Raw genomic sequence first — 19,076 nt, forward strand, 5'->3', positions numbered from 1 at the left:
ACATATGTATGAATGTAAATACACTGTACGAGTCTGTAACTCTCATTCAGAGTGTTTCTTAAGAAGGCACCTGTTTAAATAAGACGTGAAAGTCTGTAATGCAATATTCCCTCTGTGAATAATGTAGCAGAAACGTTACAATGAATAACCAGAAATGTGGGAGTTTCCAGCAATCCAGTTTAATAGTTTCTTCGTATGTCTGTATTTAAACATCAAACAAACTTCAAACAAAACAAAAAAGAGTAATATACAATTCAAGAAAATACCTAAAGCTATTACAGTTTTGGTTTCCCCTTAGTTGATTTACAGTTATGTACAAAACTGTCTTATTTGCAATATCCAGTAATGTTTTCATGATTTATTTACATCAGCTGGTGCCTTTCACTATGCAGTGGAATGGTCTCCTTTTGTCATTTATATTCATAGTTACAAGAGCCAACATTTAGAGGCTATTTATGGATAGGATTAAGAGATGGGCTGAAACAAGGCAAGATTCTCACTACTGACCTCCAGCATTCTCTGAAATCCCATTTTCAGATATAGCTGAAGGAAGACTCTATCCCCTAGTGCACTGATAATCAGTATACCAGTCAGCATAATAAGGGATTTCCACTGAGAATAACATTCCCACTCATGTCAGAGGGAGATATATGTGAGCTGGAGGAATAGTAAATTTTAAGCAGACAAAATGTATAACTCTGGTGCTAAAGGTGCACCTTACTTCTCCTGTCAGAAACCTCCTAAGCAAATGAAGACATAAAGTAGGCTCCAAGTGTGTAGTGGGGAATACTTTCCAATTTTTCTTATACAAGAGATAAAATTAGAAGGGGAAAAATATAATTTTATCATAATATGCAAACTGTGTCATAGAATCACTGAATAATTTGGGTTGGAAGGCACCTGTGGAGGTAATCTGCTCCTAGTGGTTCAAAGCAGGGCCAACTTCAAAGTTAGTCAGCTTTCAATTTAGTGCAGATTTTTCAGGGCCATGTCAAGTTCTAAATATCTCTAAGATGGATTTTGCACAACCATTGAGCACCTGTTCACACATTTGACCTCCCTTATGGCAAATGAATTTCCTAAAACCCAATCAGGAATTTCACCTTGAAAATATAATCTAACACTCATGGAATAAATCATAAACTGTCTACTGATAAACAAGAGTCTTACAGCATGTATAAACCAAGTATAACAAGCATTATTCTTCCAGGTTTCAGAAGGAAGAGTTCATTTTTTCAAGATATATTCAGTATCTACTCAGTAGTTTAACACCACTTGGAATCTTTCCATAACTTAAATCACAGCACAAGATATGCACCATTCACAATCATCAAGAAATACCAAAATTTCTCCCTCTTTTGTAAGCCCAGTATTTTGCACCTTACACAGGTATTGCAGAACAGCAGATTTATGAAAGCATGACTATATGCAAACTACTCACACAAAAGGCATAAGGGTTTCATCTTAGGATCCTCTCAACTAAGAGGAAAACTGTTTGTTTGGGGAACAAAAGTCAGGACTCTGTTATAGCTACATGTACCTGATGTTTCTAAATCCTTTTTTTTTTGCCATTGCCTGCCATGCCTTTTGATTATCAAACTTGTTTTGTCTCTCCCAACTTGAAAGATGCAATCTACAGTAACAACAGCTCTTCACATCCAAAAGGGTTTTCTAATGTGTATAGAAAGGCAGCCACTCACTCAATCTTTCCATCTCCACAAAATATTACACGAATATCTACAGGCTGTGTGTTCCCTTTGCTTCCCTCCCCTAGGCAAATTAAAAAAAAAAACAAAACAAACAAAACAACAAAAAACCAGACAAGCTAGAATCAGCTCAGTCTTCATATTCAGCCTTAAAATCCACCTGTGGTACATCTTGCTTCACAGTGATTTGAACAAATATAGTCATATATGACAAAGTGCTGTATCCAACCTGGAAAATCTCGTGGAAACATTGGCATCTTACACAATATGGATTTTATGACAGTAACAGTCATTACTGGAATACAAGACTGCTGACATGTGCATGTATATTGATCATAACTGCTGACCAAGGTATGTGGAGCTTCATAATTGGAACTACTTCTCTGATTTTATATCTTCAGAAGGAAATAGCAAAAAACTTCCACGTTAGTTGTGGGCATCAAAATAAGTCATGCTTGTTTTTATCTAGAGAGATAATTTTTTATTTCTTTTTTATATCTAGAAAGACAAATAACACCAAAAGAAACACACATTGAGAGGCTGGTGGGTTCATTCACATGGGAGAACTCATTCATTGCATTTAGCAGAAGTAAAAATAAGGTTTTCCCTCTATAATCCTCTTATAAATTCCAATCTTCAATAGAGTAAATGAGATTCAAAATATCCTTTATCCCGATAATACAGATGCACTGAGTAGCTCCAACCACCAGCATGAGAGAGGTGTGTGGAGGGAAAGAAATGTAAAATCACGTGTTTAAAAAGGGTTTCTGATTGCTGTGGGAATCATGACAGCTGAATGGAGAAAATGTTCCATAGGCATTTTACCAGAATTACAGGATGCAGGAAGATGTTGCCTTTCCAGTCTCTTCCCTGGTTTGGTTTTGTTATCTTAATATTTGTTTGATAACCCACAGAGCATTCTCAGGCTATAGCAACAAATTATCTCTTTGAAGGTCTTCCTCATTTCCTGGCTACGAAAGGCGTAGATCAAGGGGTCGATCACCGAGTTGCACATAATGAGGATGAGGTACATATTGAAGTGAGACATGAAGCAAACACAGTAGAGGTTTTGAGGGCAGGAGATCATCAGGATGAGATGAAGGAAGAATGGAGCCCAGCAAACAATGAAGATGCCAAGAAGCATAGTCAGAGTGATGGCTCCTTTCATGCTGGTTCTTTGACGGACAGAGTTGTACCCAGGCAAAGCTGCGATTTTCTTCACATGAGTACGAGCCAGGAGGAACATATGGATGTACAGTGAGACCATGAGGAACAACATGGTAAAAAACATAGTGATGAGACAAATGACCACGTAAGTTGATTCATAGTAAAGAATGAAGATAATGCCACAGCCCGTGCAAAAGGTCCAGATGCATGCAATAATGAGCCCCGACCTTTTCACTGTCATGATGTTGTGATAACGCAGGGCATAGAAGATAGTGATATATCTGTCTACTGCTATAGCCAGCAAACTGCACATGGAAGCCACCACAGATATGCAGATCATGGAATCAAAGACATTGTCTATATGACGGACAAAGGCATCTTCCATGATGATGTGTCTATTGTTTATTAAGTATATGGTTATGGTCTCCCAAGCATTAGACAAACTAACCAGCATGTCAGCCACTGCTAAACTGCAAACAAAAAAATACATGGGTGAGTGCAAGTTCTTGTTCTTAACTATTGCACATATAACTAGTATGTTTTCAAGGAGGCTTACAATGCCCAGAGTTAGGAACACCTCAGCTGAGATGACCACTTGCTCACATGGCGATGACTTGCTCTTCGCAGTAGGCACAGTAAAGTTGCTACCGAAGGCACTCAGGTTTAGTTCAGAAACATTGAATTGAGAGGATGTGTTCATCTCTGGGAGCTAACACATTCTGTTCCTTCTGAAGGGCTTGCCAAGGAGTGTGGTAAATGCATTTTCCAAAAGGCAGAAGATCCTGCCTAAAAAAAACATAGCATAACGATTACAGGCAGAAGTTGACAACATAAATACCAGCCATTTCTATTTAATTTGGCTTGTATATGTCTCACCTCTTCCACACGACATTGCTTCACTGATTCTAAATTAAACTTTGATTGGCTCAGAGATTTTCTACCTATCCTTACTGGGAAATTAAAATCACAAACTGATTAAAAGATTCCTGCACTGTTCATTCATAGTTTTGTTTATTCTATCTGGTTCCCTGGAGTACTGCCCCAGAATGTCCTAGAAATTCTGCTGAAAAGCAAACAAAAAACAGTTTTCCCAGTCCCAACTCTCAGACCCCAGAAATGCAGGAGGATGTGACATTACGTCCAGCAGAAACCACTCACTTGAATACAATATAGAGAAGCTTCTATTATTGACACAATAAAGGGTTTAACATTTTCAGTAAAAGGTTTAAATGCTTTCCTGACCTTTGTACATTTAATTTGGCATGAACTATGTTATAAACAGCTTATCTGTGCAGTGTTAACATGCTCATTTAAAAGCATGGTATTAAACACCTAACCAAGGCAAATCCATACATTTCAGGACACGCTAAGGTTACAGAATTGGTGTGAGTAGATTTCTATTGTAAAAGTTTTCTCTTCCAAATCCAGAATATTTTATTCAATGGTTTTCTGGTAATGACAATATTTAGGGAAAGCTGTAAGTCATCACCTTTTCAATAAAGGGAACATTTAAAGCTGATTGTCAGTGACTTGTTGCAAATACAAATTCAAAGCATATCATGCTAAACAATTTTCAGTTTCAAAAAGCCACTTTATATTTGCAATCAGGAATTTACTGTACCTATTTACCAGAGCTGCTCCTTCGGCTGCTTTTCCTTGTCTGCAACGTTTCCTCCAGAGAGCCGAAGTTTCAGCCCCCCTGACATCTGGCACTGCGGACTCCTTGGTGGCAAAAGATGAAAAAAAAGAGAGGGAAAGAATTAGTAAATCCATAGAGTCAAAGCTGACCACGTTTAAATTACTTACTGTGCAACTGCCTTTTTATAGACTCCAAGCAATAATGACTTCAGTACTCAAACTGTGGCTCCTCCTCCCCTTCTTTGCCCCCCTGGACTTCTCTTGCCACAAATCTCATAGCAAAGGCTTGGGTTTTTACCACCATCTAGTGGCCTTCCCCTCTCTTTCTAACTGAACAGGGATTCTGGTCTGAAATTCATTATGAGCTTTCTATAATATTAAAGGGGGAAAATGGACCAGACATGCTCCTTTCCTTTGTTTTCTTTGTTGTTCCTAGTACACTGACAATAAGTTCATCCTACAATAGTACTTCAAAAGAGGAGAAAAGACTATTATTGAAGTGGGAGGCTTATTACTGCTATAAGCGTTTTTTCTCACATTCAGCTTTGCTGGGATTTTTCAGAAATAAGAACCCCACTGTTATAAAACTTACAGAACATACAGTCAAACCCACCATGCCACTAATATAAAATATATTTAAATAATTTGTATTAAAACAATTGAACAAATAAACAGCTGTGTTCTGTGGCCCTTGCTAGAATAGAGATTTCAGTGCAGAAATGGAAGGAGCAGCGTATCATGCCAGGAGCCTGGGCTCCCCAAGATGGATGTGAATTCCCCCAGGGGCCCAAGAGTTGCTAAACTCAGTGCTCAGTATTCCAGCGGCTGAAGTTCCTCTGTGAGTGTAGCAGTCAGGCAGCCAATGCTCCTTCTGGGCCTTGCCCAAAAGGTTCAAGTCCTTCACAAATGGTCTCTGCTTCCAGGTGCAGGCTGGGGGATGCAAAGCACATACCTTCCTGACACTGCCAAATGCCCTTCTCCTTAGCTGATAACCACACAGTCAGACCATGCAGGATCTGAAGTTAACTTGACACAGGAAGTCTCTGCTTCTCCAAATCACCACTTTTCCAAAAATCAGTGGGTTGAGGTTTTTTCATGGTGTATAACAGATCCAGTTGCTTCTTTTTAACCTACAGCATTTTTCTTAAAGCATCACTACCAATAAATCCTAATTTTCCTGTGCCACTTTGGTGTTTTCATTGTTCAGCTAAGGTTTATCACTGAAAAGCAGATAAATCCCTATTTCTAATTAATGTACTCCACAGTAGGTTTCTCTATTGTCACTGCTTGCTTCACTCTAACCCTTCACTCTAGGGATGCAGAAACACCAGGGCCATTATATGAAATATTTTTATGTACAAATAGTCCCTGCACAAAGGGTGACAATGAAAAGCATTTTTTTATCATTTTGAGTAAAATGTGGCTCTTTTAGCATTATAGAGTTAGAGTCAGGAGATGAACTTTGCCTATCCCTTCTCTCCAGTACTGGAGAGAAATTATCACAAACTAGAGGTCACAAACTATGGTCAAGTGCAGCTGTTAAATCTGAGTGGATCATGCCATCTCCTGAACACACACACTGCCTGCTGTATCTCACCTGTGTGCCAGTTCTGAGCTCTTAGTTCTTTGCTATGACCAAAAGAAAAGAATAGGAAAAGATCATCTGCAGTCCTCTTTCTGTTCTTTAGTGTAAAGCATGTTTTTGGTAACAAGTTTTCAGCAAAGTTAACTTACCTTAGTTAACTTTGGTTATCTTTTCCATAGCTTTTGATTTTCCCATTGCAGATCCTGTAACTCAGATACCTAACAGTAAATTGTACTTGTTCCTGTGTTCTTATATCTAGCAGGAGCTGTGCAGGCATTGTACTCTTTCCCTTTCCAATTTCTTCTCTTGCAGTACCCAACTTGCTTTTTGTTGTTGTATATCACATTTTCTCTTGTTAGGTTCAGTTCATTCCATTTACAAATTGCTCTGTATGTTCAGTTTAACAAAGTTCTTTGCAGGCCAGCTGAACTGCTTTACAAAAGTTTTCAGTGTACCTGATAGGGCTCAGCAAACCAGCCAATTGCAGGAAATTAATTACTAATCAGACTGGGTGGTTTGGCTGTTATTCCTTAGAGCAATGCCAAGTTTCTTACATATAAATTATGAATCAGCATTTGGATTCTTCTTCCACAAGCCAGACACTGCAGGTGTAAACCTTGGTACAATTGCTTATGCTACACCAAAAAAAGTCCCTTATTTACAAAACTTGCAGAAAAATTGCCTGCCTGGAAGGCACTACCTGGGTAGTGGTACAGATGCATTTTTTTCTTATGTTAGAGGATGAAATGAAAAAAAATACTTCCCTCCAAAAAAGAGTTCTATTACTATATTGCTGCAGTAAGCAGCTCTTTAGTGCTATAGCTTGACAAGCAGGTAACTGAAAGGACACCCGAACAGCAGTGAGTGGAGGCAGGCAAGTGAGTTATAAAGATTTGAATTAAAAGGGTATGGGAGCAGATCTTTGGATTCTCTAGGGAAGAATCAAAGAACAACTTCCCAGCTGCAGGACTCCTGAATGAATAGGCTTGGGTTTATGATCTCAATGTTCAGCTCCTTCGACCAAGAAATTTCTTTGGGTTGTAGGAAAAAGAATTGAAAGTGCTACAGAAAGACATCAGTGAATAGAAGAAAGAAGTAAAATAGGATTCTGACAGAAAAAGAGAAGCCAGGACCTGTCTCAGTCCCATGCCATACTTTTCGGCTGTGAAGTGGTTGAGAGAGAGCAGAAGCCACTCCAGATACATTATTCTCTCAGGCTTTGTCACCAACCAGATTGGGAGCCATGACAACATCGCTGGCAGAAACAGCTGGGCCCTGCTTGCCATCAGCAGCGCCAACAATCCCAGCCAGAATCCCTTTTGCCCTGCACATCCACTGGAACTACACTGACACATAGGGCAAGTTACATCACGTCCAAACCAGCAGGGAATTGCCATCTGAATGATAGCAAGATACTGATTTTATCAATAAATGGATAAATGAGGCCAATGGAAGGACATGTTCCCAAACAAGTTTCTATAGAAGAGTTGGTTACACTCAGATGCATTCTGGTATTAATCTATGCTAATCTTAACAGGTTCAGAGAAGTGTTGGTGGTGTTAATAAAAATTTACCAAACTTGTCTAGTGCTAACACATGTAAGAAATTCAATTCCAGTATCCTTCTGCAGCTCTTTTTATCTATTTGATGAAAATTTTACATATTGTTTCACATAACATAACTAGGATTGGTGCTCTTGGCCTATTTATAAAATCCCTCTTCTGTCTAATTCTCGTCTATATTGTCATCAGCAGAATATTTCAAAGTCACAGAGGATCCTTCCAGACTGCTCTAAGAGATAACCTGTGCATGTGCCAAAAGGGAAGATCATGGCCTTCTCTGCATTCAAATCACATAACAAATGTTCTTTAATTTCTCAGACCGAGAAAACTATTTGTCCTGGCCTGTGTACTGAGTAGCCTTGTCTGAGCCCCATCAAGGTCCTCACTCTTAGCTCCTCAGCATTACAGTCAGTTAGCCTTTAGGAATGACAGCTAATTCATTGAGATAAAAAAAAAAAAAAAAAGGCTTTATTAGTCCTTGTCCTGAAATAAAAAATCTGGATGAAATGATGACAGACTGTCAGTATTTCAGTCCTCTTGTCTGCCCAGGGGGTGTCTAAAAGCCTAAAAGTAAGGCTTTGCAGTAAGCAGTGGCCTAGTGAATACTTTCTTTTACCTCGTGGCCCTAATCTTCAAATCAACATCTGATCTTTTGTATTTTTTTCAGAAGGAAAAGGAAGTCTGAAAAAAGGCATCAAAATATAAAGTAATCTGTGCCCTGTTAAGGGTAGGATCAGCCATACTTAGCATGACTGTACTAGCACTTTTGGCCATCAACCCCTTCAGCTGAGTCCTTCAAAATGGTTTGAGATAGTCTCTGGCCACTCTCAGTTAGTGCCTATCAGTGGTGCTTCTTGCATTAGAGTACAAAGCTGAGAAAGATGCAGTATGGTACAAAAAGCATTTAAGAAAGATTTATCCTAATAACTTAAAATGGATGATGTTGTAACCAGCCTCCCAAACTGTAAAAGAGTAATTTGAGTTTTAGTAACCATCATTTTTATGTGCCACTAAATGGAGCAATGAATCACCCCCTAGCCTTGTGCTAGAGGGTGGGTCAGCAGTACAGACCTGGTGAATCAGAAGGGCCACCTGCAGTCTCCACAAGGCACAGAGAACCAGCAGGAGACTGTAGAACTTTCTGACAGGAAAGAGAGATGATTCCATAATATACAAACAGACTGGGATAAAGAAAAAAATCAAACCAGCAGGTGCTGATTTGATACTTCTTTCTGGAAGGACTGGTTGAGACCCCAGAGTAATTTACAGCCCTTTAAAGGACCTCACTAGGTTGGAGAGATGAGTAAAGAAGAGTCTGAAATACAACAGAGGCAAATGCAGGGTCCTACTAGCAAAGAGCAAACCTTCCAAACGCAGTGCACTGTGCTTAGATCATCCTTAACTACTTTATTTTAGTACAAAGTACATGCTCAAATCTACTTTATTTGAGTGTAAAGAGGCAAGAATTCCTTGGAGTGAGTGACAAAATTCTGATTTCTGATTTTTTTATAAAGTGCTGGTCTAAAGAGATCCCTTGAAAAGCTGCTCACTTCCATCTTCCTTTCCTCCAGGTAAGCAGAGGAGCACAGCATGAACCCTTCCCTAGGAGCACTGCACTCCCTACCCTTTGGGATGGCTTGCTTTTAGCAGAGAGCCTTGACAACTCAGTGTCTCTTTGTCCTGTGCTATCTCTCTAGTCAAGTGTTGGCATTTTAACATAGCATGAACATGGAAAGGTAACAAAGCAGCTGAAGAAAAACCTCAAGGAGATGCGCAGTGAGAATTATCCTTAATTCTCCATCTCACAGAGACATTGCTACACGCAGAAAACTGCAGATGCAGTAATGTGTGCATGCTGCTCCTATTAAGGCAAGTGCAAATGTCTCTGGTTCAATGCACATGGTAACTAACCATGGATCCATGTGCTACACTGGCAATTTTCAAGAACACCTGGGCAACAATATCAACATTTTTCTCTTTTGTAGTGTTCAGTGCTAATCTAATATCTCTGTACTCATACATAGGTTCTTTCCTCACTCTCTGTACCAGTTGGCAAAAAATGCAGCTACTTCTATTCAATGAGGTGTCTAAGTGCAAAAAGGATAATTAAATAACGGCCATTTAGCTCAGAACTCAATTTTTTTTTCTGTCAGTCTATTACTACACTATGTTTTCTGATCTTTTTGGCAATAAAGTCTTGCAATAAACAGTACCTTGTTATGTCAGGATTTTTTTTTAATCACTGTATCCTAACAGAAAAAAATAAGCAATATTATTTCAGAAACTGGAATTATTTTCCTCCTAGTATTCACCTGCTAAGGAGTGAAAGGGTGGAGTATTGCTATGGCTGAAATGAAAGCTGTCAAAATTAAAAAGGTTAAGTTATGTTAGTCAGAAACAAAGAGACTTCCAGAAAGGAAAGAAGTTCAGTATCAAATCTGAACCCAGAATATCTTCTATACTGCAGTAACCAGTGCACGCAGTTGTACTATTGAGAACTTAAATCAGTTTACAATAAAACATTGTCCTCAATGGTAAGCTGTTCGCTGCCATACAAAAATCGAGTGACTCTCATGGTCCTCCCGGATTCCTGGCATTTAAAATTTCAAGCATCATTAATCCCTCACAAAAGCAGGAAACATGTCCTGATGTATTTGGTGTCTGATCCATTATTAAAAGTGAAGCAGAACCTGAGAAAACACTTGTGATGCTGATTTGCTGAGGGTGCTGCTATGATGCACCTTCCTGGCTTTCCTGCATTTACAAATTGCGTCGTTACAAAAGATTATACAATCATTTCCTTGGAGCTTGTTTTGAAACATGAATAAAAACACCTTTCCTTTCTCGCTCCCCACCCAAACAAACAAATCACAACACAAGAAACACCAAATTATTTCAGAGAGAGGACAAGCAAGCTCTGGTTCTGATGAAATTTAACCCTGAGCCAGTGCATGGCTTAATCATTCAGCTAAGAGGGATGGCAGATTTGTGTCTCCAAGAAATCACTTGCTTTTGGATCAGTTGGGAAATCAATTTCTGCAAGAGCTAAGATAGACTATGCAGTGGTTACTCAACTAAATTATATTTCTTCATTCCATCTCCAGTGGCTGATAAATAAAAAGAAAAAAATATTGTTTGGCATCTACAACTTTCATTACTTTTATTGTTGAGCTCCTCATTAATTACAGGATGGAGATCAATGCTGGCTAAACATCACAGCCTTCAAAGGGGTGAATACCTGCATCTTTGTCAAAGTGCTTATTAAAGATGTTGAATACCTACCATGGTTGAATACCTAACATTCAAATTCAAAGGGGTTTATCTTTAATCCCCCAGATGGGAATATTTCAACCCCAGCTAATTGAAAGCTGGGGTTGAAATATTCCCATCTGGGGAATGAAAGATAAACCCCTCAAACTTCTCGGCAAAAAATTAAGCCTTAATCTTAAGGAAAAATCCATTTTTTTCCCCCTTTGAATCTGTACTTGAGTTACTAGCCTTCATGGCCTCCAGGGCTGACAGAAAACTCCAGCACTCTTCAAGAAATTCCCTGGGGAGCTGAGAGGGAAGACACAATTGTGTAGATCCTTCACCAGAACATGACAGGAGCTTCTGTTCCACATGCCCATGTAAGACACATTGATGGACCAGCAGTTTGGTACCCGCAAAACAACATGACCCTCTAGCTCTGGAGACTGACTGTATTCCTTGTACTCTCCTCTGGACATATGAACCCACCAGCAATGTTGTAACTGAGATTTAAACAGCAAGGATTGCACTTGTTAGCATATCTCCTTTAATGTCACATACAGCTACAGAACATGGCTCTGATTCTTAAAACCAAGTGTGCTTTTGTGGATATATCCTGGTCTGTCAATGATCAGCTCATAAAAAAAATTTCCTGAAAGCCAGTAGGGAACAATTAAAGTCTGAACACTTACAAATGCACAAATTTGTAGCTAAGATATAGCCTCTCCAGGGAGAAAAAAGGTTCAGTGAAAGTAGTAGCTGTGTACTAAATTTATATATATGCAAATATTTTTTTTCAACAGTAAGGGACAAGTTAATCCAAAGATTTAGATGAATTAGAACAACCAGGCCAAAGAGAACTTGCAAGTCTTCTGACTTTTCTCCAGAAAAAAAAAAAATGCAGGGAGAGTAAGTTCACAGGCTCTTATTCAAAAGATGATACAAAAGGAGCCTCATCTCCAGCAATAAGAAAGAAACTTGGTCAGTATACATCTCAATTTTACAAACAGAATTAATATTGACCTGCAGGACCAACATTATCAAGTTCAATGATACCACCATTTCTGACAAACAGGAAACACAATGTATACTTCCCCATACAACACAAATTTAGACTTAGCAGTAGGACAGTTGGAGCTTTGTCTTAATACACAGTGAGAAAAAAAACTAGAGAAAATCAATTATCTCTTTAAGTATGTTCAGCTAATTTGAGGTTTGCAATAAACCGATGTTTTTGACGCTGAGTTAAAATTAACTGTTACTAACATAGTGATTTATAGCCATGAGAAAATAGAACAGCAACACAAGTAAACAGCCTTCTTTTTCAGGGTTACAAAATTCTATTTTCAGCAGACTAGGCAAGACTGGGAAAAAAGTTGTAGTGCTTCTCAGTTATAAATAATACAATTAATTAAAATACAAAGGCAAATGAAGGTTTAATATTACAGCATTTATAAGAAATATAATTGAATCAACTAATGAAATTTCCACCTCTTCATCTTCATTAGTCATTTAAAAGGTAGTAAATTTGTCAGTAACTAGATGCAAGAAGAGTCTCTAAATTATTTTGAGATTATCACAGCAGGTTCATGAAGTGCCAGAGAATAACAAGAAGGCCATGGGAATTGCTTGGGAAGCAATATCCTCTACAAGTCAGAGGATACTGTGAGAAGAAGTTCAGGACTCCTGTTTCTGTGGAATAGATATATTTTTTTTATCCTGATTGTTAGTGCTGGATTGAGCCCAATGTAGAGTTCATGCCCTACGGTGGATGATCAGTATCTGACCTGGCACAGAACAGGGTGGACAGGCAATAAGCACTGCCCTAAAGCATGACACTATCAAGTTAAGCTATCAAAATTGTTTAAAGAAATTTGAACCAGCTGAATGAGCCTGTGTTGCATCAGAGCTTTGCATCACAGCCAGATTCCTAACAGAGGATCAGAACATTATCTTTACTGCAAATTCAAGCTGCAGCTCCTACATCCTTTCCAGCTGAGATTCTTGCCAATTTTAATGTTGCAGGCTAATTTGCCAACTACTTGAAATTGTGTTAATAAGGCTTTTTCTTTGTGAATATGTGTACATTATGCACAGCCAATAACACCAAAATACGTTGCATCTTTATCTTTTAGCCCTGACCATTTTTTTTCTATTCTGCCAGCCCATTTTTATTTTATACTCAACTTTTGATTTTGTCTTTCTTGAAGCTGACCTAAGAAAACTTTGATTTTTTTTCCCAAAAAACATTTCAGAATAGAATTTTATTAACAGCAGAACAACTACTGCTTTTGAGATTCAGGAAATATGTTTGCGTCATTAAGTATTGACTTAAAGGCTAACTCCACCAACGGAACTCTTTGCCAAACCACACCTTTAGACACCAAAACCATTCTTCTACCTTAAATGCTTCTCACAAACACATAAAATAAATACAATTGACTTTACTTGTTGATGTGTTTGCCAACAAACTACACCTGTTAGCAGGAATGTAGATGCAATGCAGGGGGAGAGCTCACCCAGATTAGCTGAGGGAGCCAATTAGTAGATGAGGGCAATGAGGTGACCATGCCCAACAGAAGGATGACAATGATTCCTGTGCTCCTCCTCTCCTGACCCAGAACAAATCACAGCATTTAGCTGCCTGAAAGACCACATATTTTCTCATTTAAGAGGAAGAAGAGTTGAGCCCTCTGACACTTGTTGCTGTTGCGAATCCAGCGCTGATAAAACACATTGTCCAGGGAAGCAGGCCCATAATACCAGATTCTGCTGTCTCAGAGGAGGGTCCTAATGAATGGTTCCTATTAAAAGATCATGACTTACACTTGTTTGACTCCTCTTCCCTATCCAGAGAGCTCACTTTGGTGTAGACTCAACAAATAGCATCTCCTACAGTAGTCTCTTGGATGAACAACTAGTATTCCTTAGAAAGGGGGAGGCTTGGAGTTGAAGCCCCTGACACCAAGGGCACTCTGGCACCACTGGCCTGAGTGAGAGCTTGGGCCCCAAGGCTTTTCAATGAGATGTAGGCATCTCCTTTACTGCTCAAGGCCATGCTTACACGGCTAAAATGCAGCTAATGTTATATTTATTCTACCTACAATCCCAATCTCAGTGTAACCATGATAGAAAATGTGTCAGATGGAGCACAAAGGTTAAAAACACCAGCTCAAGTAGCTTCCCTTCCTCTCCCAGTGTCAACAATAGGTTAGAAACTGTTGTAAAGTAGTTGATAATTGTGAAGCATGTTAGTTTGGTTATAGTAAAAGGGGGTAAAAGGGTAGTTATAAGAAATACAGGACTCAACATACCATAATACACCTGAGTAAAGTGCACCACCACCCAAGCGAAACGAGCCAGCCTGGACAGAAGTGTAATGGGCCAATCAATGTCGGGTCCGGCTGTCTGTCTCTGCCCAGACACGGGTAGGGTGGTTCTTGGGTGGCACGCGTTTCAAAGGACGAGTCTGGACTCTTCAGCTTTTCGATCTTCAGATTGTTTATTGTTTCTTATCTACAAAATTTTCTGTCTGCCCAACAGAGGTCTGATCTGCAAGGCAGCCAAGGGCACTCGTGACTACCCACGAGGCAGTCATGTTTTTTTATACTAAAATCTACGTACATGATATTTACCTTTATTTTCTAATACTTTTCACCCATGTTGGCAAGTGCACTTTCACCATAAACCAATCTCCAAGTGCCAACATCACCACAGGAGATGGAAGACAAGAAGAAGAAAGAAGAAGGACGAGACACGCCCTGATCCTTCCATCTTGTCTCCATAACCCCCCTGTACCAAAAACCTTAAAGTTTATATTTCACCCTATAAATGTGTCCCTTTTACACCCTTCACTCTAAAGCGATTCTCATGTCCTCAAACTGCTGTCACTTCTGTGGATGGATCAAAATCAAGCCACCAAGCACTCTTGGCAACATTCCAGGATTTCCGTGACCCCCAAGGGTTCTCCTGGCATTTCTGGACATCGGAGCGATGTGCTGAGTTCCCACATCTCCCCCTTCTGTTTGCACTAAGAATACTTCTTTGGCAACTTGACTCACGACACGTCGCACACATAAAAAGATGCATGGGACGATGAGCATGAGGACTAAGAGTATTATTAGAATATAAAATCTCATTTTTAAAAACTTTCTCTATAAGGGAGAAAGATCAAAAAATCCTGCCACATCATCAATCTATGACTCAGTGATTTCACCGAGTTTCTTTATACTGTCTTTTATTTTTTGAATACTTTCATGAATTGATCTTGAATGATCTGAGAGATTCATGCAGCACATTCTTTCAAACTCTTCACATCTATGTCTATGAGCAAGCAATAGATAATTGATTGCTGCCCTATTTTGCAGAGTTGCCTCTCTCACACTAGCTTACGTCTTTTAACATATCACTCAAAGCGAGAGAGACTGATTGAGCATGCTTGCTCAACAACAACTCATGTGGTCCAGTTGAGTCAAGGCTACCCCCGACGCTGTCTGAGGTGAGAAAATTGCTGCCGCAATTCTCCTTGCTTTGTCTCAGGTGTATACTTCATCATCACAGTTTGCACTGTAATGTTTCAAGGACTTTTTCTCTTTATGTTTTTGCTCTCTCAATACTTTCAAATCTGGTGATAACATCGAAATCTTCTTAATGCTGCATGGACTTCTCTTGGCATTTGCAGGAATGCCGTGCCAAATTCTGTCTCCACAAATTAAAAACAACCTACGTGGCAGTTGCACTGGGACTTGGATTGATCTTTTGGCTGTCGTCTCGGTGTGATTGCACCAAGCTGACGCGTTTCTATAAAACTTGTGATTTGGAGTGACATCAACGCTTTTGTTTGTCCTTGACACATTCAAAATTTCGAATTTCATGCATAGTTCTATTGTTGTGGACCCGAAAATTTCCAAGTTCCTGCGGTTCGGTAGAAGCCACAGGTAAAAGATGTGTCCAAGCACACCATTCATTCACAGGATCTTTGATGACTGTGCAAATCTCCATTGGAGAATGCCTTGGAATTGGCCATCCGTCCACTGGCAACCCAACCATGCATGCCGTGAATGGTTTCCCTGGTTTCGAATGTGTCAGGCAGATACTTTCTAAGTTCGCTGCCTGGGCTAAAGTTTCCCAAACATTTTGTTTTGGTTGATTGATGGGTAGATTTGCTCCATTGCTTAAAGCAACAGATGAAAGCATGAGCATCATGAAGCTCATGACTTCATCCTTATAAAAATCATTGTCATGCTCTCACTCAAAGCCACAAAGGAAAAACCCCCAAAGTTTTTATTCTTTTTGTCTCTCTTCTGTGTCGTTGCTCACAACTTGAGTTTTTTCTTCCGTCTGCGTGCTCGTTTCTCTGCTTCTGAGATCAGTGCTTTCTTGCTCTCTTGTCCAAAATGGCTTCACGTGTTGCGCTGACACCTACTTCAGACCTCGCCCTGTGGAAACACAAGCGAAACCCTTGCTCCAAGTGATTAGTTTGAAAGGACCCTTTAAGAATCATTGACACAAGACATCGAATGTCATATGGTGTAAAATCATACGTATTGAATGTCCTCTTCAGGAGCTGTTTGAAGAATTGTGAATTCAGACCGTTGTTCTGAATGGCTTTTGATAAGTCTTTGATCACTTCATGACCCAACTTTTCCCACCTTGGATTTTGACTTTGTGCATCATATGTCACTGGCATTATTATGTCTCTTGATCTTCTGATCAGACCTTTTTCTTTTGATAATTCATTTCTAATTTCTAAGAGCCTTCAACCTTCATGCAAATGAAGGATCCAAACAGAAACCAATCCAAAGTGACAAAAAACAGGAGAAAAAGGGGCATCTGACCCAGTTAATCTGTGCCACTCCACCTGGAACATCAGGGACATCACTGCTCAAGAAAACCCAGTGCCAGCACTGCAGCATCCTCGATGGGAACGCTCCTGCTCTGCACGTGGGCCCCTTGCTTTAGCCTTTTATTTTTTATAATAAATGCTGAAATCACTTTTAGTACTGGGAGTGTGATCCCGTTTCTAACACCAGGACACAAGGGAGCACTCACCAAGTGAGCGATGCTGGCAGGGCAGGAGCAAGAGCTGGAACACCCAGCTGTAAATAATATTCCCAAGCCTTGAAGGTTAGGAATGTGCACAATCATGACAGGAAGATCAAATTCCATTTCAGCTTCCACCATCTATTTTAGAACTGAAATATCAACTAGAGAGATGTGACATCTTTGCCAGGAGAGTTTCCCCTAGCACGCCTGGTTGTGCTTGAGCAGATGGAGATATTTCTGTGTATAACATCTGTCGTTCTGTCTGTAAATGCACGGAGCGGTCCAACTACACCTCCAGCAACTACAGGCCTGCATCTGAGGGAGGGGTGTGGAAATCAGAAACAGACAAACAAACATTACCACTGATTTTGAAAGTCAGAGTTCAGCAGTTAATGACAATGGCTTTTTACTAGGGTCCAATTGCTGTTCTAGCAATTTTTTTTATTTTTTTTCAATTTATGCACCTTATGTAAGGTGATAAGAGGTAAAGTATTGTATCTATGCCAGGAGCAGACACACATGTTGGGGACCAATTATCACAGGGGGCTGGAGAAAATGCTCAGACAACGGAACTGGAGCAGAAGGCAGGAAACCCCAGGTAGTGCATTAAATAACTAAAATGTCATTTTACCTTTCACTGTCAGGGGTGAGAAGTTAAAGGAATCCACAGAAATACATTCCACTGTCCCAGATTTCTTTCATTAGTCCAAGTTAAAATGTTATTTTATTAATTATTTGTGTTTCAATTAGCATTTGGGAAGCCAGTGTCTTCTGCTTGATCCATAAGATGAGTCAGCTTGTTTCTTAGTAATAGTATCAACAAACTAATAGTATTTTGCAAATTCTAGGTTTCCTATAGATTAAATTCTACTATTTGCTTTCAATAAGGAGAAAAGTTTAAGTATACGAGATTGAAGTAATTTGTTACCTTTAAAACCACAAAAGTCGCACTGGGTTTTACTACTAAAATCCAGTAAAAAAAATTGCAAGATTTTAAGACAAAATTTTCTGAGCAATTGAAGATAGATACAATTTAAGATACCTCTTAATACATCTGCTTTAAGTAGTGAATTAGCAGCACGTCTAGTTCAACCGTTAATGAGAGAGAAAGCAGAGCAACCTATCCTCACACACAGAAATACTGACTGATTTCAGAGAAAGCAATGGAGCTCTCAGAACATCAACAAGACACAGCTTTAGTGAAAATTCCATCCTTCAGCTTTTCACTGGAGCTTTCTGCCCAATCTTTAAAGCAATAATGGTAAATTTGGCCACAAGTAGTTCAAACCAATTTGCTTTCTAATATGTCTTTTTTATCTTCAAGGGCATTTTGACCACAGATTAGGAAACTGTAAGTTTCAAGGAACAGATTCAAACAGATGGAAGCGAAATACTGCACTGAAGAGGTTGCTGTGACCTTCAAGTCTGGGCGAAGCCTTGTCCAGAAGCCTTGTCCAGAAGCCTTGTCCTTCAGTCCTTTTGCCTCTCTGTGTTTCTTCACTATTAGTAAAGGTCACCACAGCAGAAGTTACTGGAAGTTGCCTTGGAAAACAGTCATGGAAAGTTACTCAAAAGCACATTAAAGTCTTAGGTAAGGTTTGGTATCCTTGGGTATATGTGGCTGCCATTATTGCAGTATAGAGTAGTACAATCAGATATTCTATTCAGTGTTGCTTGTTTTACTGATGTTGAAGAGGTAATAGAGATCTTCTTGCTCATCTTCATTTTAGATTTTTCCATTTTCGGGTTTAACCCCAGCTGGCAACTAAGCACCGCATAGCTGCTTGCTCCCAGTAGGACAGGGGAGAGAACCAAGAGAGTAAAAGTGAGGAAACTCATGGGTTGAGATAAAGATAGTTTAGTAGGGAAAGCAAAATACATACACATGCAAAGCAGAGCGAGGAATTCAACCACCACTTCCCAAGGTCATTCACCACATCCCTTTGGTCAGTTAGAGTCAGCTTTCCTGGCGGTGTCCACTGACAAGTCTTTCAACACCCCCCATCCTCCTTGCTGGCAAGGCAATAGGTGAAGCAAAAAAGGCCTTGACACCATGCAAGTGCTGCTCAGCAATAATGGAAATGTCCCTGAGTTATCAGACTGTTGCAACATACATTCAAAACA

General features: G+C 39.6%; 1 protein-coding gene across 3 annotated transcripts; it reads right to left on the reverse strand.

The window, feature by feature from the left end:
• Positions 1-1,797: 1,797 nt before the first annotated feature.
• On the reverse strand, positions 1,798-4,650 carry MC5R (melanocortin 5 receptor). Of its 3 annotated transcripts, none has more exons than XM_036379027.2 (2): positions 4,503-4,650; positions 1,798-3,659 (listed from the first exon to the last, which is right to left on the reverse strand). In XM_036379027.2, the coding sequence occupies exon 2, from the start codon at positions 3,571-3,573 to the stop codon at positions 2,596-2,598; it is 978 nt and encodes a 325-aa protein (XP_036234920.1). In that variant the 5' UTR covers positions 3,574-3,659; positions 4,503-4,650; the 3' UTR covers positions 1,798-2,595. The 3 variants fall into 3 exon arrangements, with proteins under 3 accessions (XP_036234920.1, XP_036234919.1, XP_054373252.1); XM_036379026.2 differs by having other exon boundaries at positions 4,495-4,650; XM_054517277.1 differs by lacking the exon at positions 4,503-4,650 and having other exon boundaries at positions 1,798-3,343; positions 3,430-3,517.
• Between the last annotated feature and the right edge of the window lie 14,426 nt (positions 4,651-19,076).

The sequence above is a fragment of the Molothrus ater genome, chromosome 1 (assembly GCF_012460135.2).
Source record: "Molothrus ater isolate BHLD 08-10-18 breed brown headed cowbird chromosome 1, BPBGC_Mater_1.1, whole genome shotgun sequence".
In the NCBI taxonomy this organism is placed as follows: domain Eukaryota; kingdom Metazoa; phylum Chordata; class Aves; order Passeriformes; family Icteridae; genus Molothrus; species Molothrus ater.

Excerpts from the sequence above, each read along its gene's own strand:
- MC5R (XM_036379027.2), bottom strand. The coding sequence starts at position 3,573 with ATGAACACATCCTCTCAATTCAATGTTTCTGAACTAAACCTGAGTGCC.